The following is a 27,953-nucleotide window of genomic DNA, read 5'->3' as shown; positions in this document are numbered from 1 at the left end:
CAAAATTGTTATTTTTATTTAATTCCGAGCATTTGCATATTTATTTACCTTTTAAACCTTCTCTGGACTTCCACAAATAATTCCAGACCAAAATTAGCCCAGCTATCGGTCCAGCCGTTCTCGAGTTTTAGCGAGACTAACGAACAGCAATTCATTTTTATATATACTTATATAGAAGATGGTAGGATCCGCTGGATGCAAGCAGCGCAGGACCGATCTTTATGGCGAGACTTGGGGGATGCCTATGCCCAGCAGTGGTCCTCTGTGGGCTGATAGAATGGGGTATTTTGTCACAAAGAAAGGTGCTTTCTGTCCAAGATTTGAATAGCTGACATCTATGAATACAATTGCGATATCTGCCTTCTGGTTCAAGGTTGGTAGCATCTCTGGCATCGTATACCTAAGTTGTGATATCTACTCCCTTTTCTAAGCACTTAATAGCTATTGTGTCGTGAACTCGTCTGCCCAGAATCGGTGAACTTTCATTCTGGCTACGTAACCACAAATTACGTCACGACTAATCGATATCGGGCTACGGAAATGTATAGAGCTACCTGTTACATTTTCGCACAGCAATAGCAAAAGTGACGTACTGGTATCGGGTAAATAGGAGTGGTGGGGTCAAGAAATTAAGTCATGTTACAATACAATTACGACTGGATGTAGTACCTTGAATAGGCCGAGATTGAACACCCGTATCTTGAATATGGTGTTAAGTAATTTCAGTATACTACAGTATACTCTTAGTGTGAGTGCTTAACGTTCTCGATAGCGTACAAGTTAACTTAATATGTATGCAGTTGGAACAGCGCCCCTAGCGGCAAACGTAGACAAACGTTCTAACTACATACAAATTTGAGTTAACTTTTACGCTATCGAGAACGTTAAAAAAAACTCGCACTAAGCACACTGAATTGTAAATATTTCTCATCGATTGCATAGTACCGTGAACAGTTTGCTTTACGTTAAGAATGAATCAATATCATGCCCCACCAAAGCCCTATTGCAGTGGTATTATTGACGCCATACTTTGGCGCTGCTCCCATTTCGTTGTTCTTCCACATATGCGATTATAGTCTTTACGACTTCGGATTAAGGCATAATACCAAAATGGTTATATTTTTGAACTTTATTACTAAGGTTTCATGCAGATATGAGCCTTATTTCCACTTATATAAGTGTGAGAATTGATTTCACACTTCGACAATAGTTGTTAGGGTGTGATATAATTAACATAATGTATTTTTTTGTCTAGTGTATTGAGCAAGGTCAGTTTTGTAGTGATTTATTTATCCGATTAGTTGCTTCCAAGTTTAAGGTTTTATTTTATCAATGGTAGATTAAGTTTTTTAGCACGTTTTTATTAGTTTGATAATTTATGTAACGGAATTTTCCAATTTCATTTTCCCCAACTTCAAGACGTCCGATTTACTTGAAGTCGTGTCTACGTCTCAAGGACCGATGACAAAACAATCAATTTATTATTTTGTTAAAAAAGCTTACAAGAACAACTATATTTAATAAAAAAAGTCATTTATTTTTTTGTTCGTATTGGCTATTAAAGTTTCTTTTTTGTTAATTTTTAAATCTAAGTAGGTACTATTATTTATGAGTAATGTTATATTTGCAGCTAAATACCATAAAACGTTTAGAATTGAATTGGGCTTAAGTATTTTCAAGAAACACACAGATTTTAGTATAAATAAGTATTACAGTCACTTTATACTAACCGAATGAATACTGTCGTCTAGCCCAGACACGAGGTGGGAGACTATTGTACAGCAAAACAGCTTTCTTACCCTTCAAGCCAGCACGCATGACTACTCTTATTCCCAAAAATGATATCGGCAGATTGATGTAACCTATCACACATAGTAGGGCTATTTAATGCTAATTAAAAAAGTACCATATCAAATTTGCCTATCAATCAGAACGTAGTATTCTGTATCAGTAATGCAATTAAGTATCAATAGGTCTCAGACTAAATTTTCAATTCGCGTCTTCGTAACTAAAGCACACAGCGCCAGACAACGCCATAAGGGAGCGACCCTAAATATTAAGGTTGATGCCGCATCAATATTGGTACACTATTCAACTTGTTACGAGAATATAAGTAGGTATTCAATACATACTTTCGCGTTATTAATATCTATTTATATCTATCTACGTGTGTGTGACAATATGTGTGACTACGTGATATGACTTACTGACGTTTTTGACTATAAAATTTGTTGATAAATACTCTGCTATGTATTTTATGCTAAGCATTCCTGGTATCGGAAAACTGTTCGCTAGTTCTAACTGTGAAACAACAAATATTAAAGCGATACAAACTGATAAACTTCGTAGACATGCGCTACAAAGTTAATATAACGTATATAACTAAAAGTCTGAAGGTCATTTGGCATGAAATGTTCAAAGTCAAAACTTTACAATTAAAATAAATTTGATCGCCAAATTATGAATGTTTGAAAAAAATGTAATACCATCATCATAGTTCTTAAGTCCAGATTAAGTTATGGGCTACAAAGATTTGATTAAAATGAGAGCGTAATTATTTTATTATAAAATAATTATTAAATAAACAACGCCTACATCGAGGGCTAGACCCTAACCGCTAGGGCTACCTCGCGTGACTAATACAGTTAAAACAAAATAATTTTTTATTAGTTCTAAGAAGTATAAAGGAATGTGCGTGCTTAAACGTAATTACAGTTTTTTTTGGTGCGAAGAAACGCATGGATGAAACGTGCTATTTAATTGTTGAATTAAAGAATTACTATCGATAATTAAATCGAAAGCAAAGTACAAGCAGCTGCTGTTCAATTTACTTTTGCTGTAAGTTAAAAATGTAGGCAAATTTAGAGCTCACATGGTGGTAAATAGTCATCGTTGCTTATAAACATTATCAATACCAGTCGCATAATCTAGCCGAGGAGGAACCTCATTTATGATGTGGTATGAAGGTGAATTATACTAACTTCAATTCACAGCATTTGGAGACCCGCCCCATAGTATTTCCACTTCATTCACGTTTCGATCGTCTCTCCTGAACTATGTTCTGAAGCTCTGATGGGCACTTGTTTTAACAGGTACTACTGGTTTTACTGGTGGTAGGACCTCTTGTGAGTTCGCGCGGGTGGGTACCACCGCCTTGCCTATTTCTGCCGTGAAGCAGTGATGCGTTTCGATTGGAAGGGTGGGGCAGCCGTTGTAACTATACTGAGACCTTAGAACTTATATCTCAAGGTGGATGGCGCATTTGCGTTGTGGATGTCTATGGGCTCCAGTAACCGCTTAATACCAGATGGACTGTGAGCTCGTCCACCCATCAAAGCAATAAAAAAAAAAGTTTTTGACATGTGTAGCATTAAGGAAACAGATAACTTTAACTATTTTTAGTTAACTATTATATAATATTTTTTTAGGCGATAGTTGCGCTTATAGGTATTGTATAAAAGCAACCTCTCAATTTAATCAATTTGTCGAAAATGCACGCTTGGAACAGCCCTAAAAGCGGTGCCTTTGTGCAAGATCGGTGACGTCAGCCGCCGTTATAGGGTCGCGCAGCCCAGTTCAATCTAAACTTCATTACAATGACTCCGTGCGGGTGACTGTTACATGTTTTATGGAATTCTTACTTACAAATGCTTTTTGTCTCTAAGATTGGACGGTGTTCGTGACATCTAATTTAAATGTGTTTAAATTATTTAAGTTCACATTAGATTTTTTAAATACACATACTCTGTTCAATGTAATAATAAGTAGCTATTCTATTGGCTCCAATAACGAAAAATTTCTTACTTAATAATTATTTTTCGTTGCCAATTTCACAAAAGCCAAGAACCCCTTGTTTGGCTATCCCTTGTTTTCTATCTTACCGGCAGTTGAGTTTGTTCTGCTAATTGGAGTCGATATAGAATTCTTTGTTATCCAACAGCTACCATATCACTACAAAATGTTACTTTAGGTACTTTACATACTGGTACGAGGGCGGCACTGAAAATTTCGGGAATTAACGAAGTGACACAACATTACTATTTAAAAATGTATTTATTGCTTTTCGAAGTATTCTCCGCGAAATTTGACTGATTTTTCCATATGATGGAACCAATCATTGAAGCAACTATTCCATTCGGAAGTTGGGGTCTCCAAAATGGCCGTTTTGTAGGCGTCTACAGCTTCTTCAGGTGATGAAAATCTCTGTCCACGCAATTTATTCTTTATTTTAGGGAAAGTATAGAAATCATTAGGGCTTAGGTCGGGGCTGTACGACGGATGGTCTAATAATTCTATGTTTTCTTGCTCTAAAAACTCTTTTGTTCTGTGCGCGGTGTGAGAACTCGCATTGACGTGACGGAGGATGATGCGGCGGTTGCAGTTCTCTTTACGGAGTTCAGAAACGAGCTGTGGCAAACAAATGCTAGCATACCATTCTGCATTAACCGTTCTTTGTCCCTCAAGAGGAATAGTCGTAACATGGCCGGTTTTGGAGACAAACGTGGCCACCATTTTTTTTGCAACACTCCGTGAACGAACAATTTTTGTTGGCTTTAACTCATTTTCGAACACCCAAACTCGTGACTGGTTTCTTGTTTCGGGTTCGTACGCGTATATCCAGGATTCGTCACCTGATACAATGTTGTATACAGCATTTGAGGATCCTGCGTGGAATCTTTCGAGAGTTCTGACGCACCAAGTAACGCGAGCCGCTTTTTGCTCTTCACAGAGCGAATGCGGTATCCATCGGGAAAACAACTTTTTTACACCTAATTGTTCATGCAAGATTATTTGTATTTGACTCATGCCAATGTCTAAAGTTGCCTGAATTTCGCGGTATGTCACATGTCGATCTTCCTCAATCAGCTTACTCACAGCATCAACGTTTTCTTGGGTGACTGCAGTTTTTGGACGACCTTGACGGGGATCATCACTGAGCTTGACACGTCCACGTTGAAAATCAGCAAACCAGCGATAAATTGTGGTTTTGGATGGGGCTTCATCACCAAATGCAGAAATCATCCGGTCAACACACTGTTTTTGTGTTAAACCACTTCGAAAGTCATAATAAATCATCGCTCTTGAATTTTCTCGAGTCAATTCCATTTTCTCAACGACTAAACAAGTTTGACAAAACCTCGTGACAAGACCGAGAATCTTTTTTTAAATAAATAAATGGTATTCGATTTTTAAAACCAAGGAGTTTTCAATTAAAAAGATTTTAATATGACAGGAACAGTGGAAATATTCCATTCCCGATACTTTTAGTGCAGCCTAGTAGGCAGCTGCTTGGCTCTGCCACTGGCATTGCTGAAGTCCATGGGCGACGATAACCCCTCACCATCGGGTGTGCCGTATGCTCGTCTGCCTGTAAGGGCAAAAAAATACTATATAACTCATCAACTTTGGAAACTTCATATGAGATTAATAATTTCAGCTTTTGTTGTTAACCAAAAAGTATTTTTTTTCCAAAACGTCGATTTGTCCTTGGTTAGCATTTGGTTAGTTTGTAATATGAAGAAGTATGTATTATAATTATAAGGAATAACTGCAAAAGTGTGCTAATTGGTGCTGAACTTTTTTCGTTTAGCAAGTGATTCGCAGAGTTTCTGGACCCGGACCTTTTCAGCGGGTCGCGATCCCGATCAGGAAGGCTCGGGGCAGGAAGCAATCGAATCGTAACAAAAAAAAAGTGATATCGACTATTATTTTTTATAAAAAAAATTACGTGTATCAATATTATTGCTCGATTGGGCCACAGCTATGCAGACTAAAAATTGTTTTCTAATTAAGTTTTAAGAAATAGATAGCGTCTTGGCTGTACTCTTGATATTGCTGATGCCTATGAGCGACGGTGAGTACTCACTCCCATACCATCAGATGGGCCGTGTGCTCGTCTACCAACAAAAACGATAAAAAAGGAAAGCAATGCGTGATCAATCTTACTAAGGAATTTTCGGTACGTAATATGCATATCTATTTACTTTTACTTGTGATGTTTGCCATTTGCACAATATCTATATATTACTAAGACGACGGCATTTATATAGGAATGGCTATGCACTATCAAAACGTTATTTTGCACTAGAATAAAGGCACGAATTTAGCAAAAGTCACTTCCGATATTCCTTTAACATTTTATCAAGCAGACAACTTTATTAACCGTAATGAAGTATTTTCATACGACACTGGCAGACAAATGCGTGAATTGTCGTATATTTTATATCAAAATCATTGTTTTTCCCATAAATAAATCATAGCTTTCCTATGTTGAATCGTTATGTATCTGTGGCAAGGGTGTTTTCACCATTCAATCTTTATAGCGAATTTATTACTCCGCAAATACATATAATGAAACGAAGCTTTATGGCTTACGTATTCATTAAATTCTCGCTTAGTTTCGCTATTAAAACTAATAAATAGCCAACTTTACAAAGACTTCGAAAAAGTAAGTTTCTCAATTTATTGACACATCAGGTATTTAGACTTTGGATACATACTGGTGGTAGGACCTCTTGTGAGTCCGCACGGGTTGGTACTACCACCCTGCCTATTTCTACCGTGAAGCAGTAATGCGTTTCGATTTGAAGGGTGGGGCAGCCGTTGTAACTATACTTGAGACCTTAGAACTTATATCTCAAGTGAAATTTACGTTGTAGATGTCTATGGGCTCCGGTAACCACTCAGCACCAGGTGGACTGTGAGCTTGACTACCTATCTAAGCAATAAAAAAACGCAATCAAAGCAATAAGGAAAATATAAAAAAAAAACGAATTTTGATGTGTTTGTGTGAAAGCAGTCAATTACCGTCGTGTTCACTTGGAGTTTGGGCTTTGTCATAAACATTGTTCGGTTCCCGCGTTTTCTATATTATTGACATCAAAAGCATTCGGCGATTTACACACACTATAGTTGCTACTAACAAAATCTCTTCCATCTTACCGATATGCGAGTGAAGACGTTCTATACACATATGAAATGCTTCAGAAAGATGCTTCAAAGCGAGAACAAAGTAAATGGAACAGTCAGTCCCCGACGTCTCAACGCATTACGACTTCAAACCGATGAAGTCGACTGAAAAATCTTTTGTCAGACAATTTATCGCTTCACGTTCTGTTAGTTCGTTCAGGGAACACCTGAAGTCGAAAATAGCAATGGAACTCGAACGAACCTGTCTAATAGAACATGTACTTACTAGCGATGTGAGGTGTTCTTTTTTTTATTTATTGCTTAGATTGGTGGACGAGCTCACAGTCCACCTGGTGTTAAGTGGTTACTGGAGATAATAGACATCTACAGAGTACGTAAATGCGCCACCTATCTTGAGATATAAGTTTGGTTGGTATTTGGTCTCAGTATGGTTACAACGGCTGGCCCACCCTTGAAACCGAAACGCATTACTGCTTCATGGCAGGGTGGTGGTACCTAGCAGTGCGGACTCACAAGAGGTCCTACCACGAGTAATTACGCAAATTGTAATTTTTGCGGGTTTGATTTTTATTACACGATGTTATTCCTTTACCGTGGAAGTCAATCGTGAAAATTTGGTAAGTACGTATTTCATTAGAAAAATTTGTACCCGCCTGCGAGATTCGAACACCATTGGATCGCTAGATACGAATGCATCGGACGTCTTATCCTTTAGGCCACGACGACTTCGATTATTTTGTAGGGATTACAGATTCTTTTCATAAGGCGCTGTCTAAATAATGTCGATTAAAACGTGACATTGCCGACTGAGTTTCTCACTAGATCTTCTCCGAGGGTCGCGTTTCTGATGCGGTGGTAGATTCTACGAATTACTGCTCTTGCTACGCTCGCCTATTCGCTAGGTGAATCTAGTGTAACGCTTCGAGGTTACCAGAATAGTAAGGTTTAAAAAAAAGATTTGTGTTGTCGTGGGACACCGGATAGGAACGAAGTTCCTTATTATAAAAAACATTAATTTTAAGTTCTATTCTAGGTATAAAGAAAATAATTATTCGGGTGTACATTTTTGAAGTGAAAACTTCTTTAGAATCGTTGTGATTTCAAACCGGATGCAACGGAAAAAACGACAGGTAAGAGACACAAATACAAAAATGTGTAGGATGAAGCCAGCAAAGAATGAGACAGAAACATACATACTATTTAATACAGCGCCATCTGTGAGATTTATTAATACTAACGTGAGTATGAAAGCTCTTGTAGTGAATTTTAATTTAGGATTATACGTGAAATTAAAATATCAATTCAGAGAGGACGCTACCTTACAATTATTTACTAATGACAAAATTTTACATATACTTAAGACGTTTAGGATAATTGTATTTTAATTTTGGAAGGTTTCACTTCTACCACGTGTGAATTGCACACATGTTAATGTTTTTATTATGATTTTTTTATTGATAAAAATAAAAATAAAAACTACTTTACAAAGTTATCAACTTCATTTTATTCACAATGATTTACAAAAAATAAATATATAATAAAAATGTATTATTGTTTGTACGTTATTACAAAGTTAAGTCGTACACTGTGTGCATTACTAATAAAAATCTTAGGTTACGGACGTTTTTTTCCGGTTAGGGTACCCCTCCGCATCGTCCCATAAGGAACTTCGTTCCAAAAAGTAATGTTTATTTTGAAACTTGTTCCTTTTTTTAAATGCATTGAAGAATCCGTAATTCACCGCGATATGCCTGATAGATTTACGGGCAGTAAAAGCTGAAATGTGGCCCAGATTAAGATCGATTTAGCCTAGGAGCTGCAATAGCCTGAATAGTCGTGACCCGACAACGACCTGGTTCCGAGCCAAAATATCTGTGTTATTCTTTCTAGTACATTTTATACTGAACTCGCGTGGTATGGAGTATGGACATGTGATGCGTAGAGAGAAGATGCAGGTGAGTAGGAGATGTATGGAAATGGTAGTGCAAGGTAGAGCGGGAAGAGGTCGACCGAAGAAGACATGGATGGAGTGTATGAATGACGATATGAGCGATATGAGAGTTTATTAATATTTATTATTTGTTTTTCTATAATAAGGTAAGCGGCATATCAGCAAGTGTCCAGAGCACCGTCATGGTCAAAGCCACCACTGTCACCAACGACTGCATACGGTACCTGATCGAAAAGATCATTCTTAGGTAGCGTGCTTATTCCTCGCTGTTATTTATGTAAATTAATTTTTTTAAATAAGAATATACTCGTCATATCATAAATTTTAATCTTTTTTATGTGTAAAGAAGCAAATTTATTATAACACTAAGCGTACTCGCCCGCTTCGTTGGGCATTTAAAATTAACATTATTATTTGTTGTCATTATTATTAGGGAGTCCAATACTCATATAAATCTTAACCTATCCATTACATGTATTTTTCCAGTTTTGTTTTCGTTATTTCCAGTACATGTATTTTCTACATGGATACCAAGTTTCAAGTCAATCGGATGCACGATTCAGTAGTTATAACGGAACATCCGTAAAAACCACTGTAGATTTATATATTAGTATAGATTCGTATATGAATAGAAATGAACCTCTTCTTCAACCCATGTCCACCTTGAGTGTAGGTCTCTTCGAATGCACCCCATTCTCTTCGGTCCCTTGCCTTTCGCATCCAGTTCTTACCAACCACTTTGACCAGGTCATCGGTCCACCTCGTTGGCTGTTTTCCCACGATACGACGTCCAGTATGAGGTTTTCAACCCAGTACTCTTGTACCCCGACGATTGTCGGTGCGACGGCATGAATCAATTACGTTTAAACTAATTAATCACAATAATATTTTTTCCATCGTCTCGTCCGAACGATTCTTGTATTGACTTCAGCAAGAATATGGGTGTTTGCACATAGACTATTGACTAATATAGTTTCACTTCAATTTCGATTAGCATTTTACGATCGAAAGCTAATAGTAAAATCCAATGTCACAGTTGGCAAAGCTTCATTAATTGGCAAGCGACCCAGATTTGTTAGGCAACTTTAAAATTTCAGTCACCTTTAAAATGGGCCTTATGTACCCGAAAATCGCCACTGGTAGTCAGAGTGAATGTTCATTACTACGATTGCGACATCCCACCGGGCTCTTTTTTGATTACTGTGTTTCCTCAGCCCAAATGCCCTATTCACGATACAAAACTGATGATGAACTATAACCAAAACAACGAAATACAAAAGAAAAAATGTGCCGAGCATTTTCGTGTAATGGACCTACGAATATATCGTTAATTAAGCATTTGTTCTTTCAACCAGGAAATACGTTTTAGCGGCGATGTCGCGTGACTAATATTGGGCCAATTGGAATTTCGTATTTATTCGAAGAAAAAATAGAAGATTATTGGAGCCATCTCAGAGGAACCGAACATATAAATGGGATAAAAATATCTTTATTATCCTATAGGTAAACGACAAAATTTTCTTAACATGTTGTTTTTTTTTGTTTTTTATGATTGAAGGATTACTGGTGGCCCGGAGGCCTTTCCAGTTTCACCAGGACAGGTGGGCAGCATGTTGTTGTTCGGAACTTGTAGTATATATACAAGCTTATCTTGAAAATGTCGTAAGCGAGATTCAGGTATTTGTCAAATATCTTGTGTTGTATCATGGCTACCGCCCACTGAAGTAGGAAACCTATGGAAATGAAACGTCAACAAAAAATTCGTGCCACTGTGACGTCATCTGGCCACAAAACATGGCGGTTTTAGTGCTGCCCAGAAGATTTTAATGTTAGTAGGTTTTATCGATAAACGTTCTTGGCTTATTTTATTTTAAATATTGTTGAGTATGAATGTATTTGTAGAATTTATACTTTAATAGGAATTAAGTATATTGTTATGTGCAAAGATGACGTGATTTAGATATTATGTGAAATCTAAGACGAGTTCGTGCTTCAAATTTTCCAAGTAAACGATATGACGATTTTTAAAATTTGCTACACTGATTTTATAAAGTTGTCGTTTGCCGCAAAACATAAAGATATGGCATAGTACAGTGCCATCAGCCTATTTCTAGCATGCTGAATGTTATCGTATTTTGAGTACGTGTTTTTCTTAGACTATTACAATCTATTTTCATTGTTTTGCTGACTCTAAAGTCCGTAACAGACTACCGCAGTGCACCTCAAGGAAGGTGCACCGCACCATTTGAATCACTCTCAAGTGAGAGTATAAGTAGTCTCTTGAATATATCATAGTCACTTGAATCACTCTCAAGTGAGAGTGATTCAAATTTTAAACTTACTAAGGGACCGCCTGATAAAAAAAAAACTAACTAAGGGACCGCCTGATAAAAAAAAACACCTACAGAACATTTATTCGTTAATGAAATTACAAACGTCATTCCTTGTGACTTCCTCTCTAAAATCAATTAATTAACAAATATTTAACGAATTTACAATAGTGTTTTACTCACTGCGGAATAAAACTATTTTATTTAAATAGTTCCGAAGAGATTTTGTCGGTAGCCTTTTTCCCGAAATATCTAAACAGAATGTCTAAATATGTTTTGATGACATATTTTAAAGAGGTGTTTATGATGAATTAGTGTCATGATGAATAGATTCCGACCGAAAAATGGTGTCCGATATTTCGGATTCAAATATATTATTAAGTGTATAATCTATATTTCGGATGAGGGCTCCAAATTTAAATATATATAGATAATAGTTTTGGGGCATCGACCTTCTTGAGATCCTATAAAATATGTTTTAGTTATTATTTTTGTATGTTTTAAGCATGATAAAATTAGAAATTTTGTATAAGCAATCATATTAAATCGATATCAAAGTCAATAAATAATGTACAACCCAAAACAGACGGCCGAACTGAGGTGACAATGACATTTGGCGCGCTAAACATGGCGGATTTTCGGCCTCATTAGACGGAGACAGAGACATTTACGTATATTCATGTTTCATTTTATGTACGCACTGAAATACTGTTATATTGTTTTCCTGCGAGTTAAAGTGCTGAGTAAGAACGAGATAGATATATGTTTATGTGTGTGCCTTCAAAATGGGTGCTATTTATATAAGCAATTGTACGTATAGAACAATATGTCGTGTCCCTACTATATAGGTCTATGCTACCGCCACAGTCCTATATCGATTCAATTCCCGTCACCAATCTAAACAAAAAGTGGATAAAACTTTTTTTCACTTTTAATTTTATTTTCCGAGCATACTAAGCTGATAACTTTACTGGTGGTAGGACCTCTTGTGAGTCCGCGCGGGTAGGTACCACCACCTTTCTTATTTCTGCCGTGAAGCAGCAATGCGTTTCGGTTTGATGGGTGGGTCAGCCGTTGTAACTACACTGAGACCTTAGAACACCTATCTCAAGGTGGGTGGCGACACTTACGTTGTAGATGTCTATGGGCTCGATGTCTATGTCTCGAATCCGAATCGACTAAACTGATTTGAAGATTAAGCTTCTTCATGCTTCATTGTTTTTTTTTTTTTTATTATTGCTTATACGTGGACGAGCTCACAGCATACCTGGTCTGCGAAGGGACTTCGGTTCCCTCTGTATTTTATACCGTATGTTCCATGGGGAGTGCTCTGAGGAATTGTTTGAGATGAAACCACCATCTCGTTTTTACCATCGCACCGCGCGCCACTGGAGTAGAGTTCATCCATACTACCTGAAGCCACTGCGGTCATCCACAGTGCGTTTCCAGAAATCTTTTTTGCCACGTACCATCCGGCTTTGGAACGAGCTCCCCTCCACGGTGTTTCCCGAGCGCTATGGCATATCCTTCTTTAAACGAGGCTTGTAGAGAGTACTTAACGGTAGACAACGGTCTGGCTCTGCCCCTGGCATTGCTGAAGTCCATTGGCAACTGTACGTAGGACGGTGCCTACACGGGCAATAAAAAAAATAAAAAAACTCTTTAGGTGCTTTTGACATTGAACATCGTCAAGGCACAGAGAATAAAACTCAACGCTTACAATAACGTATAAATTATTATGCATAAAATATGTACTTTTTCTGCCTAAATTTCAATAAACTCTATACATGTTTCTTTGTCTTGGGGATATCGTACATAAACTAACAAATTTTATTTACTTTTCATAAATATGTAAAAAATTACGTATTTTGCTTCCAAGACGTCTTTAAGAAAACTGTATTGTTTAAAAATTGCGCCCTTTCCAATTAAAAGCGTGCGTGAGACTGGTCGACCGAAAAGCAAAGGTCAGACTGTTTGCGTTATATCCCTTTTATGTAATTGATATAGTTTCCCCCTATACATACCTTATCAATACCTTAGGCTCCGTTACAGGCGGATCTCAAGGTCTGGTAAGGTTTCAGCTTACGGACGACTCATGTCTTCAGGGCGTTGAACTTATCTTTAATACCAGCGGAACAATATGGAAACGTACGTTATATACTTTGTCTTTCACACAAATGGTTTTTTTTTATTGCTTAGATGAGTGGACGAGCTCACAGCCCACCTGGTGTTAAGTGGTTACTGGAGCCCATAGACATCTACAACGTAAATGCGCCACCCACCTTGAGATATAAGTTCTTAGGTCTCAGTATAGTTACGCCGGATGCCCCACCCTTCAAACCGAAACGCATTACTGCTTCACGGCAGAAATAGGCAGGGTGGTGGTACCTACCCGCGCGGACTCACAAGAAGTCCTACCACCAGTAATGTGACCAAAGCGGCTTTTTATCCTCTGTTTTTTTGGCTTAGACGTATGAAAGAACTCGCATTTCACCTGGTATTCAATGATTAGCCGATGCCTTACATGAAGAACGTAAATGCGGTCACCCACCTTCGCAGGGCGTTGCGTCTTACCTCCGACGTTTTGTCGGAGTCCGTTTTTACATTTCTCCTTTCATATCAATTCACCCTGTTTTCTTGTCACACTCACTATCATCCTCATTATTCCACTCATTCATCGTCTTTCATTCCATCTCTTTTTCTCCATATCAGGAGTTGGGAAAGGTTTTCTTTTATTTACATCTCTAATACTTATTTCTATATTAAAATTTTTTTTTTATCTACTTATTTTCCTATTATTTATCTATTTTAAAACTAAGTTACTAATATATATGTTCACCATATATATCTTAACTTACCTTATTTATCTATTTCTATTTATCACTTTCTTTGCCACATTTTTACAAAATTCTAAAAACTTATCTCTAATGTACTTATTTTCTACTATTTTACAAATATTTTCTACTTTAATCTAATAATCTATGAGATTTTCTGTATCATACCTTTCTCTGCCAAAGACAGGACATTCTATTATTATGTGCTCTACAGTTTCCAGTTTTTCCGGCTCGCAGATACACGATAGGTCCTCCTTACATTTGAAGCGGTTCAAATATGCGGAAAACCCACCGTGCCCTGTCATTACCTGAGTTAAAATACCGTTTGGCTTTACGTGCCGGACTATGCTTTAGGCCTTTATGGCGTCTGGGAAGAAAAGCTTCGTAGTTGCTGCGGTTTCGCCATCACTGTACCTTTTGTTCCATACCTCAAGCGGCCCCAAACGGATCTGTCGCCTGACGCATGAGGGTACAGGTCATAATCTGGCTTGGTCTTCAGCTTCAGAGTGGCCTCTTTTGCGAGCTGGTCAGCTCTCTCATTTCCCTCTAGGCTCGCGTGAGCTTTAATCCAGAAGAGTGCAACGCGTTTATTCCTGCGCTTGCACTCTTCTAGATTACGACGGATTTCGACCACTAAGGGATGGAGAGAGCGATTATTTGTGACGGCTTCTAGTGACGACCTTGAGTCACTGTAGATTCCGAAGCTGTCTTTTGGGTGCTTTATGATCTCCCTAGTGCTCCTACATATAGCTAACAGTTCCGCCTGGAAGACCGTACAGTACGATGACAGCTTCAATTTCTTGCACTTGGTCTCGACCTCATTGCTCCTGAAAGACAATGAGGCCCCGACCTTGCCATCAATTTTGCTGCCATCGGTGTATATGCGTACTGTTTGGAATTTGGTCGTGCGCTCCATCTCTCCGTCTCCTGTCGCCAGCTGGCCCACTCCCCTCTTTGCCTCAGACAGGGATGCTGCCTCATGTATTCTGAGGTCCAGGGGGAGTAGTCCTGCCAGCACCAGTGCCGAGTTGAGGGAGGTGGTGCGGTAGGACTTGCACAATTTTTGGGCAAATCCTCTTTGAACCGCATTCAGCAGCTTTTGCACTCCCAGTTTTTTAGCTGACGAAGCCCAAGCACTAGAGGCGTACATGATGACTGGCTCAACCACAGCAACGTAGATCGTCCTAATGACGTCTGGATGTAAGCCCCAACTTATTTTGGCGGCCCTAGACAGCTGCTTATAAAGATTCAAAGCCTTTTTGCAAATGTTCGCTACGTGGCTGTTGAATGTCAGCTTGCTGTCTATGGTTAACCCCAGCAGTTTGATTTCCTTTGACATGCGTATGCCGACCCCGCCCATGCTCAGGACTGGGGTATCGTACTTAAGCTTACGCGTAAGAACCATTGCGTACGTCTTGTGTGGTGCGAAACTCAGCTTCTTTCTGATTCCCCAATCCCGAACATGGTCACCCACCTTGCGACGTGAGTTCTGTGACTCAGTTCTATAGTACAACGATTGCCTCGCCATTTAAGGCGGAATGCATTGACGCTTCGTGGGTGAAACGAGTCGGGTTGTGGTATCTACCCGTGTGAGATCCCCTACACACCATTAAAAGTTTGCTTTTCCGGGTTTTGACCCCGAGCGGAATCAGGACGTCGGGTTGGCGGGTGCAAGAGGAGTCGTATGGTGGTTAGGGCTTTTAATAAATTCTTGAACTCGCGGTCTGCTTCCAACATCTTCGAATTGTCAATACCCATATATCCCGCACGCCCTCTGGGCGAAGAAGCCTCATTTAGGAGGTTCCGGTCTCTGCCTGATAACAAATATATTGACAGACAGCCTCAGAGCCTATCTGGTGTGAATTTTGTAACCGGAGACCGTAGACCGTGGACCACATAAATGACATCACCAAACTTGCCATTTCAGGTCGATATCTCAAATTGTATTGCATAAGGTTGATGCCTTGTGTGGTCTTATCAAGGACTTTTACTGTAAACAAATTGTCACACAATTTCATTATTTTTTCGTGGCTGCTTAGTGGAAATGATACCGATCATTAATCACGGTCCGAGCGCGTCGTTTATCACTCGTTGACCTTCTCATATTTACATAGTCGGTACATGTTAGACTAATGTAACCCTGTCCTTCTGTATATTCGTGTAAAAAACCCATTTTTATTACTCGACGATGACGCGACGCGATTTGGGATGTGTAATTGAAATAGCGATTTCATTTGTGATATTAAAATTTAAAGTTACTAAAAAATACTAGTGAGTTTCACTTTTAAAACCGGCCTAATTGACGGCTTTTGATTAAAGTACACAGCTCAGTGTTAAGTGGTGACTGAGTCCCTAAGGGAATTTGAATGCTTTAGTCCACCTCAAGACATGATTTTAGTGACATCTACTATATAAAAATAAGTCGGGTTTTCCTTCCTGACGCTATAACTCCAGAACGCACGAACCGATTTTCACGGTTTTGCATTCGTTGGAAAGATCTCGGGCTCCGTGAGGTTTATAGCAAAGAAAATTCAGCATTCAGCATATTCATTCAGAAAATTTTCAACAGAAAAGCGGGAAAATCTTTTTTCACATACAGCGCCATCTCTGATACATAGCATGTACTACAAATCAATATTTTAAGTAGATGGCGCCCGTGCGTGATATATTGTTTGACAGCTACTCATTGTTTTCTGCTCAGGGGACTTATTCCGCCCCGACTTTAGAAAACGTCACTTTGCTGGATGTCATTTTGAAAACCAACAAAACGTTTAGAAACCTTTTGAAATAAATAACGTTTTACAACATTTTTATTTGTTACTTTATATTCTTTTTAATATAAATCGAACTAAACATATAACATAGATTATATTTATAATAATCTCAAAGCTAAGAACCCAGGAAAAATAATAAAAAGTTAAATTTCTGATCGATTAAATTCTTATTTTAAATCTAATTACTAAACGAATTTTTACCGCATGCTCATATCTTAATTTGGTTGCTGACCAAATTACATTCAAATGAAGTGGATGACATCGTATCAGCTGAAATTCCTGATCCAGTCACTAATCCCCATCTACACGACATTGTGACGACACAGATGGTGCATGGACCGTGCGGTGCATTAAATCCATTATCGCCTTGCATGGCTGATGGAAAGTGCACAAAACGATATCCGCGACCGTTAGTTGCTGAAATAGTCACAGGGAACGATGGATATCCAGTTTATCGTCGACGTTCAAAAGAAGATAATGGTCAAAGTGAAAGTTCAAAATCAAGAGATTGAGATCGGAAATGAATTCATTGTACCATATTGCCCGCTGCTATCACGATTTTTCGAAACACATGCAAACGTTGAGAGTTGTCATTCGGCCAAATCAATCAAATATTTGTGCAAGTACGTCACAAAAGGCAGGGTTGTGTTTGGTATTGCGTCGGAAAATGCGAATGACGAAATCAGCAACTTCCAAATGCGCAGATACGTCACTACTAATAAAGCACTGTGGCGATTATTGTAATTTCAAATTCATGAAAGATATCCCACAGTTGTACATTTAGCAGTGCATTTGGAAAATGGCCAAAGAGTTTACTTCACTGAGACTAATGTGGCACAACGAGCTGAGAGACCACCATCGACAACATTGACTAATTCGCGACAACATTCGCAGCGACGCTGATGTACGTTGAAATGCCCAAGTAGCACTTGGAATCAATCAACAAAGAAATTCCAACGTCGCAAACAAGGAACCCCAGTTCCAGATTGGCCACAGGTGTTTTCCACTGATGCACTAGGTCGCATGTATACCGTTCATCCTAGAAATGATGAATGTTTTTATTTGCGACTGCTGTTGGTAAATGTACGTGGACCAAAATCATTTGCGCATTTGAAAACTGTGAATGGCCACCAATGCCAAACATATCGAGAAGCATGTCAACTATTGGGTTTGCTGGAGAACGATTCTCATTGGGATTTAACACTTACGGATTCAGTTGTTTCATCATATGCGTACCAAATACGAACGCTGTTCGCAATTATCATCACCACATGTTTTCCTTCACAACCAATTCAGTTATGGAACAAATACAAAGACGACATATGTGAAGATATCTTGCATCGCTTGCGAATCATTCAAACGAATAATCCTGATATCCAAATAACCGATGAAATCTACAATGAAGGATTTATTCTGATTGAGGACAAATGCTTTACTATTGCAAACAAACTACTGATTGAAGTAGGAATGATTGCGCCAAATCGATCGATGCACGATGCATTCAACCAAGCATTAAATCGAGAGCTGCAAAACAATGTTGATACATTGCAGGAATTCGTCCGAAATAATGTGCCGTTGCTGAATGAACAGCAAAAACAAGTATACGAAACATTAATGCAGGCGGTGAACAATAATACTGGTGGTATATTCTTCCTGGACGCACCTGGAGGAACAGGGAAAACATTTGTCATTTCATTGATTTTGGCCACTATTCGATCAAGATGTGACATAGCTTTGGCGTTAGCATCATCTGGAATTGCGGCGACTCTTCTAGATGGCGGTCGTACTGCACATTCTGCGCTTAAGTTGCTACTCAATTTAAACACAATTGATACTCCAACATGCAATATTTCCCGGGATCCAGTGCAATGGGAAAATTGTTGATGCAATGCAAGCTCATTGCTTGGGATGAGTGCACAATGGCACATAAGAAATCACTTGAAGCACTTAGCTTCACACTGAAGGATTTTCGGCGAAATAACAACATCTTTGGCGACTTGATGATATTGTTGGCAGGCGATTTCAGGCAGACGTTGCCAGTAATTCCCCGTGGAACGCCTGCAGATGAATTGAATGCTTGCCTGAAGGCATCACCTTTATGAAATAACGTAAAAACATTATCGCTAACCACTAATATGAGAGTTCAACTTCAAAATGATCAAAGTGCTGCACAATTTTCCAAACAATTGTTAGCTGTTGGCAATGGAAAAGTCCCAGTTGACGCGACATCTGGATTAATTACTCTTACCAACGACTTTTTGTCGCCGATTTGTAGACTCTCAATTAGCTCTTATTGAAAATTTTTTCCCAAACATTAGTGAGAATTATTAGAATTATGCTTGGTTAAGTCAACGAGCAATTCTTGCCGCAAAGAATAATGATGTACACGCACTGAATTTCACCATTCAATCAAAAATTGCTGGCGATTTGGTGACATACAAATCCGTTGATTCCATAACAAATCCCGATGATGTAGTAAATTATCCAACGGAGTTTTTGAACTCTCTGGAGTTACCAGGATCTCAAAGTCGGTACAGTTATTATGATATTGCGTAATTTGAATCCAGGGCGACTTTGCAACGGTACTCGACTTTCGGTAAAAAGACTTATGCTGAATTTGATTGAGGCAACCATTATTAACGGAAAGTAAGCTGGTGAAAATGTATGTATTCCTCGAATACCAATGTATCCGACTGATCTTCCGTTTGACTTCAAACGATTACAATTTCCAGTTCGCCTTGCGTTCGCAATGACAATTAATAAGTCGCAAGGCCAATCGCTTAGTGTTTGCGGGATAAATTTAGAAAATCATTGTTTTTCACATGGGCAGTTATACGTTGCGTGTTCACGAGTTGGGAAACCATCCGCTTTGTTTGTGTTAACGTCAGAACAAAAAACAAAAAATGTGGTTTACCAAAGAGCACTTCAATGAAACGGATAATTTGCGGACACGTATAACGCTTCGATTCAGTATTTACTTTGGATTCACTTTCATTTACTTAGAGAAGTTCAACTAAATAACACTTCATTTTTGTAATCGAAATGAATTCATTACTGTTGTGAAATGTTTTTTTTTTTTCCTTTTCAAATATAAAACAAACAAAAAAAAATTCTTCATCTTTTAATCACCAAACGAAATGTTACATAAAACGAAGCCATCTGGTGGCGAAACGGAGTTCGCCGGGTTTGCTAGTATGTATATAAGACTAAGTTCTAAGACAGAAGTTCCCTTTTCTAATGTGTTTTACAGTGAAACTATTACATTCATGATGATTTCTTTATTTCTGTGTATATTCGTATTTTTACGCTCTGGGGTTCGGAATAAATAAATGCTCTACCAAAGTCCAACTTAAAACTGTATTCAACACTTAGAACACTTAAAACACTCAACAAACACTTTAAAATTTTCAATTCATTTCTTCCGATTCGCTTCAGGTGATCCGTTCGCTGTTTCGCTTCGAGTAGTTCCGATTACTAATTGACTGCTATCTCTGCAATGCTTTTATAGTCGATACGACATCCCTAGAATCGTCGAGAACATTCCTCACAAGTCGAGTACCTTTGATGTGTGTTTCCGCTATCTGACAACAGATGGCGTTGTACTTCTCGAACGTTTTGGATGTGACTAGATCCTTCGATATTCGTTCGGCCATTCGGCGATAGATGGCGTTACTCTTACCAGCATAACAGTATCATCCTTTTTTATTGCCATTGTTGGCAGCATACAGCCCATCCGAAGGTAAGTTGTCACTGTCACTCATAGATTTCAGTAACGTCAGGCGCACAGGAACGTTGCTGTTTACCAATGAAGACTGTCCTCACGTATTTTGTTCTTTCTTCTCAAGCATAGGGCCCATAGAGAGCACGTGTTAAAAAAATCTCGGGGCACGCACTGGAGACAAGCTCTGTGTTTATTGGTAATATGGATGAAGTCTGATCCGGTGGTGTACATCGGAGATGACTTGGATCATTTATAACAATGCCTCAGACCATTATCCACTGTTACAGCATATACTTAGTCTGGCCATAATTTTTTTTTTTTTTTTTTTTTTTTATTGCTTAGATATGTGGACGAGCTCACAGCCCACCTGGTGTTAAGTGGTTACTGGAGCCCATAGACACCTACAACGTAAATGCGCCACGCACCTTGAGATATAGTTCTGAGGTCTCAGTATAGTCACAACGGCTGCCCCACCCTTCAAACCGAAACGCATTACTGCTTCACGACAGAAATAGGCGGGGCGGTGGTACCTACCCGTGCGGACTCACAAGAGGTCCTACCACCAGTAATTACGCAAATTATAATTTTGCGGGTTTATTTTTATTGCACGATGTTATTCCTTCACCGTGGAAGTCAATCGTGAACATTTGCTGAGAGTACGTATTTCATTAGAAAAATTGGTACCCGCCTGCGGGATTCGAACACCGGTGCATCGCTCGATACGAATGCACCGGACGTCTTATCCTTTAGGCCACGACGACTTCAAAAATACTGTTACAATTAAAAATAAACAAAATATTACATTTGAATTTGGAATCTGTCATTTTTATATGATTGCTCATTAAGTTTTCTCATTTTGGCGCCAATACATTGTACAATATTTTGCGATATTAAAATGGAGTGGGGTGATAAAGAGAACCGTATTTATGCTCAAAGCTCTAAGGAAGCTTCCCAATTTTTCGACAGAGTGCAACGTGGGCACTATCCGACTTCAGTGATGGTTTGGTGGGATATTAGCTATGAAGGAGTGACTGAGCCATACTTTTGTGAAAAAGGTATCAAAACATCGGCACAAGTGTATCAAGATGCCATTCTTGAGAAAGGAGTGAAACCCCTTAACAACACCATGTTCAATAATCAAGAATGGTCCTTCCAGCAAGACTCGGCGCCAGATCATAAAGCTCGGCTTACGCAGTCTTGGTTAGGAACGAACGTTTCGGACTTCATCAGAGCTGAAGACTGGCCGTCGTCTAGTCCCGATCTTAATCCGCTGGATTATGATTTATGGTCAGTTTTAGAGAGTACGGCTTACTCTAAACGCCATGATAATTTGGAGTCCCTAAAACAATCCGTACGATTGGCAGTGAAAATTTTTCCCATGGAAAGAGTGCGTGCTTCTATTGATAACTGGCCTCAACGTTTAAAGGACTGTATTGCAGCCAATGGAGACCACTTCGAATAAGCTTTTTATACTTTAAATTGTTTTATATTTATGTATTAAACTAACACACTGTAAAAGTAATAAATGTTATTTGCAATAGATTTTTTTTTCCTTTGTCTCAGTATTTATGGCAAAGCTAGTGTTACGAAGTTCGTGTGCGTTTTTTTAACTGAAGTCAATAAATTTTCATATCTCGCTTTTGTTTTCGACGGCAAACACGGTATTAGCTTAGTTTTTAGTTCGGTATCGTCATTACAAATGCGATGAATCTTTTTCGACATAGAAATAATCTTTTATTCGTGTTATATATTATACGTACAAACACATATGTAGCCACACACACACACACGTATATATGCTTATGTAACCACATACTAACTACATCCTTTGAGGAGAATTAGCCGTGCGTCCCTTCTTACAGCGAATGGAGTATTTTGAATAGAATGGGGATAGTTAATAATGATATGTCGAGATATCGTACAATTGGAACTCGTTTCTGAATGCGATGATTTGAACCTTTGTACGGCGAAAGGATATTTGATTTATTCGAAAGGTATGAATTTCCAGTTGATAAATGTGTATTTATTTTTTCATAGAAACCTTTAACGAGTGGGCTTAGTTGTGTTGTGGTTTGATATTTTGTGCGCTGAAATGATTCTCGGTCATCTCTAAATAAAAAATCTATTAACAAAATACAAGATTACGCACTGCATTATCAAATTCTGGCAATAATTACTGTAAAATCATAGGAAAAGGGAAATTAAAATAACATTTTACTATTGGAATGACGGTTGGAAACAATTCGGCAGTATTTTAATGATTTCTAATGAAGAACTAGCAGCTTTGTTTCTGATTCATTTGTATACACGTTGATGTGTCTATGATCTCCGATATCTACTTTAGGACGTGAGCTCGTTTGCTCATATAGAACTGTAAAACAATCTGTGGCAACAAAGACAATTTTATTACATTATTGTTATGCGCTGGGGTCCGGGATAAATAAAAATTCTACCGAAGTATAATTCTCGATTCAGGTGATCCGGTCGCTGTTTCGCTTCGAGTAGTTCCGATTACTGACTAACTTCGTGCCATCTCTGGAATTATTTTATAGTCGATACGAAATCCCTAGATTTATTGAGTACATTCTGGGCAAGTCGAGTATTTTCGATGTGTTTCCGCTATCTGACAATAGATGGCGTTGTATTTCTAGAGTTTTCTCGACGTTACGAGTTCCTTTGATATTCCTTTTGGCTATTCGGCGATAGATGGCGTTACTCTTACCGGCGTAGCATTATCATATCGATGGCTCCAATGAACACTAACTACTCTAACTCAAAATTTTGAAATTTTCGTTTTTCACGCAAATCGCTTCACTATTTTAAAAGTATTACAAATCATTATTGATGGGGTTCGAAGCAAGAGTAAATCAGCTAGTTACACAAGAAAAAACCATAAATATATCTGCAATAACAAAGATTTTATCAACTTTTTTCGTTTAAACGCTCCTCCTGTAAACCTACAAATTTGGAGTTAGCGTAGTGTTCATTGGAGGCATCGATATGTCCACAGAGGTTCACTGCTGGACACAGCCCTCTCTCAAGATTCACTATAATGTCAGTGTGCTTAGTGTAGCTTATTTATTTTATTTTTGGTTATTGCCGTAGTGCTCGGTGTGCTTAGTGCCTCGCGGCAAACGAAGGGAAGCTGTTTCAACTCCATACAAATTTGAGTTATTTTTTATGCGATCGAGAATGTTAAAAAACTCGCACTAAGCACACAGGTCCGGTGCAGCCCATATCCATTGAATTCCCGCGACCTTCAGAAAGTCGTCGGTTCAGCGCGTAGGAGGTCTAAGCACGCTGCGTTGTTCGGAGCCACACGAGAACTCTTTAGGCCATTTATTTATCTCTTTATCTCTCTCTCTTTATCTCCATCGGCCATCTGTTCTTTGATTTACATAGCAACACAAAATAGCGGAAAACCAATTTTAAAACTAGGTTCCATTTGAATCAACACTGTTTTACTGCACAAAATTCGTTGTGGCACGGCTTCAGGAAAACCGGCGTTCGTTTTACTCTTCTTTCTAATCTAGGAACGAGGTCGGTCGAATAGAAACCTAATTAAGACTGCGGTAGTATTGATTTTAAACAATTGCTTTTTGTTTCGATATACAGTGAAATTATTTATTTAAAATTAATGAATTCGGGCATACAGTTCGCTGTCACATTTGTGAAATGTTGTATTAGTCGGAGACGGTTATTAGTTTATTAGCTAAACGCAGCACGATTCCCGAGAGATGGCAGCACGATTGCGGTATCGTCGGAACTCTGCTAATTCCGTGCTACGACAGAGCCTAGCCGATGGAGGCGCGTAGACGCCATCACACTTACCAACCAGCCTTCTTGAAGAGCGGTGCCTCCGTCCTAAGACCTGTCATACGTTTCGTCTGCTAAGCTCGATCACCCTATTCGCCCCTATGATGTCTGACGGTGGTGTTAATAATTGCGGTTTCTCCGACATATTGAATATACACACCACGTTGAAACTACTCGTGAACCGACAATATTTGGTAGTTTTGTTCTGAAATCTTTGAAGAAAGAAATCTTGCATATGTTAGAGATAATGCGATCCAGTTTGAAGGGCGGGCCAGCTGTTTTAGAGTAGGTACATTTGAGACTTCGAGCCCATGTAACGAGATCGGTGGAAACAGTAATGTCCATAGACTATAAGTTCGTTCGTCCACACGTGTATTTTACATTAAAAAATATATGAGAAAGTCTCAATTTCAACATATTGATTAAATTATTAATACTAGAGGTCCCGCAGTAGTCGAAATACGACTATAATTAATTGGAATTGTAAGTTTGTACACTATTATGATTGTATTTTATACTTCTATAATCACAAATTTCGCCAAGGCTACACTATAAATATATTAACAAAGACAAATATTTTTATTCTATTCTCAATTTGACAACAGACGTCAAGAACAAAAGTTTGACAATAAATAGTATGCATGCGTGTGTGCATCAAATACATGGTATGTAGTGTGTGTAATGTTTTCTTTATTGATTTACTGTATCTTTTATGCATTATTTAAAAAAAATATTAGCATTGTCCACTTCTCAAAATTCTCTATAAGTGTGGAAAATTTCATACTCTTCCGTCCGCGCAATTTTCGTAAAAAGGGATACAAAGTTTTTGCTTCACGTATTAATATATAGATTAAATATATTATATCCATGGAATGTTTGAAGCGTAATACCGTTCATCAGTTAGTTATATGACGGAGAAGAAAAATGATGACGTCAGCGCTGTTGATATGAATGTGTGATTTGACCATATCTACTCCTATTTATAGTAGAACAGGGGGTTTAGTTTGTATATGAATTGTCTTGAATGCCGTCTTAAATATTGTTTACATGCGTTTCACTAATAACAGTTAACCAACATTATACAAATAGTCAACTTTCACTAGTCTTATTTATGTAAATATATATATTACTAGCCGTACTCGCCCGTTTCGCTGGGCATTTAAAATCAACATTATTATTTACTGTCATTATTATTGGGGAGTCCAACACTCATATAAATACTAGTCAGTCATTAAGTACATGTATTTTCTACATGGATACCAAGTTTCAAGTCAATCAGATGCATGGTTCAGTAGTTATAAAGGAACATCCGTAAAAACGACTGTAGATTTATATATTAGTATAGATTATGTAGTAGTGTTCGCCGATATATAATAACTGTGTTAGGTTTGTTGTATAATAATTAAAATAAAATTTATCATGTTAAAATTACGACAATTTTCGGATTGCCAAATAGCAACACTGTTGATGGGAACCATGGCAGTAGTGGAGACGTGACATAGACTTTTTGGCGGGAACGCGAGGAGTTAAGTTGTGTGATTTGTTTTATTTTGTCTATTTAGTGTTTCTTCAGGTTTGAATGTGTAATAATGGTGGTTTATTAACTGTTTAATGTCTGTGAAAGTGCACAAATGTGGGAAAATGAAACAAAGCCGCTGGACGTAACTTCTCGGGATCCTCCAAAAAGTCCACTGAAAAAATCTTAGTAAATGACCACAATTTTACTGAGATTATATTTCATCCCAAATCATCTCATTTCATTTCATTTAATTTCATCCCAGTTGATTAATGTCTCAAATTCATCATCTTCATTTGATTTCACTCCATAATATCATTTTTTATAAAAATATGAATATAAATTAAAATAAGACATGAGTTAAAGGTCTCAGTTACCTGAGTTACCAGTTACCAGTTAACTGAGACCTAAAGGTCATAAAATCCCTTAAAAAAAGAGACGTGACATAATAAAAAAGGCGGTAGTCGGAAAAAAATGGCAGAAAAAGCGGTGTATTCTGTAGTGAGCACATATCTAAAGATTGTACAAGTGGAGTTACAAATAAAGCAATACAGAATTAAGCGAACCAGGGCCCTGAAACTGCGATACTTTAAGACAAATATTTTTTTGTATGGAAATTAGCGACATTTTGTAGCGGATGCCCCTAAACTCATATGTTGTTAAAGTTAAAGCATTTAATTATTGTACAACTAAACACCGAAAATAAAAAAAAATAAAAATCATACAAGCTTTTATTTGTTATAGACAAATTGATTAAACTTTATCAAATTGTGGTTTCTGAAAAATTATAAAATATAGGATAGGATAATCGAAGCGAAGCCATCTAGTGGCCGGCGCCCGTAAACATTTTTGTTCAGTGCTTGAGTTGCTTATTTATAACTAATTTATGTGTATTATCACTACATAGTATAAAACAAAGTCGCTTTCTCTGTCCCTATATCTTTATGTATGCTTAAATCTTTTAAACTACGCAACGGGTTTTGATGCGGTTGTTTTTTAATAGATAGAGTGATTGAAGAGGAAGGTTTATATGTATAATAACATCCATTAAATAGTGGAGAAATCAATAATAAATTACAGTTTCCAAAGTGAAGCGAGGGCGGGTCGCTAGTTATCTATGAAACAAACTATTGCAATCTGTGTATTTACTGTGTATTTATTTATCTGTGTACTTCCTGGCTTTGGAAGATAAGTCAACAATTGTGTAAACTTTACTTGTTTTGGTTTTTTAGACTTACAATATGCTATGTATCGATTCACAGTTTATCTAGTGAATTATAACTCAAAATACCTAAAATGTTGTGGCTGAAGAGCATCGAATCCTCAGGATATGCATGAAAATATACATGAAAAATACGTTCGGCTCATTTAAACAAATGTATACGAGTGTATTAGTGTATTTGCGGAGTCGCTTAAGCACACGGTTCTGTGAAGGGGCCTCACGCCGCCGCGCCGGCCGTGGAGTTTTAAATAATTGCTGCCCCCGGAAACACAAAGGTCCGTTTCACGCAGAAAAGTGCTCTTCCAAACGTAATATCAACATTTACTTGAGGAGAGAAGATATTTAATTTCGTGAAGAAACATAATTGTAACGGTTCGTTTTTAGAATCGGAGGAAAGATATTTGTTAGGATCTTTTGTATGGGGGTTTTGTGTAATTTATTCTTATGCTGAAATCTAGCTGTGGTATGCGTGCCTTCATACGAAAGGCCGCAGGTTCGGGATCCGGCGCAACTTTGTTAGTAGTGGATGGTCGGTGGACGGAGTCCATGGACATCATATGAATACCGCTGTCCAATTTGAGAAATAAAATCGTAGTTTCTTTTTGGTATTTCTTCTAACAATGCTTCGCGACGGAATTATTCAGGACAGTGATATTTAACCAAGCGGGCTAGCTAACAATGTCTTCTACTGTAATAAATCACCTTGTCTATTCGTTAGCGGAAACTAAGATAGCTTGTTCAATGTTTTCTTCGGTCTTCGCGAGATGTAGAAATAATTAATTAGAACAATATGTACTGTTTTTACGGGTTTGTAGTGTTCACGGACGGAGTAAATATAATGCAAAGGGTAATAAAAAAC

General features: G+C 38.0%; 2 protein-coding genes across 2 annotated transcripts in view; one reads left to right on the top strand and one right to left on the bottom strand.

Annotated features, from left to right (window-relative positions):
* The window catches only part of LOC101743882 (uncharacterized), a 253,724-nt gene that overhangs the window by 14,496 nt on the left and 211,275 nt on the right, over positions 1-27,953 (top strand). The gene's annotated exons all lie outside the window — the stretch shown is intronic.
* On the bottom strand, positions 14,404-15,450 carry LOC101744750 (uncharacterized). Its single transcript, XM_004925445.2, has one exon. The coding sequence runs from the start codon at positions 15,448-15,450 to the stop codon at positions 14,404-14,406; it is 1,047 nt and encodes a 348-aa protein (XP_004925502.2).

Source organism: Bombyx mori, chromosome 23 (assembly GCF_030269925.1).
Source record: "Bombyx mori chromosome 23, ASM3026992v2".
In the NCBI taxonomy this organism is placed as follows: domain Eukaryota; kingdom Metazoa; phylum Arthropoda; class Insecta; order Lepidoptera; family Bombycidae; genus Bombyx; species Bombyx mori.
Note: the sequence above shows the minus strand (reverse complement) of the source record. Positions and strands in the feature narration are given on the sequence as shown.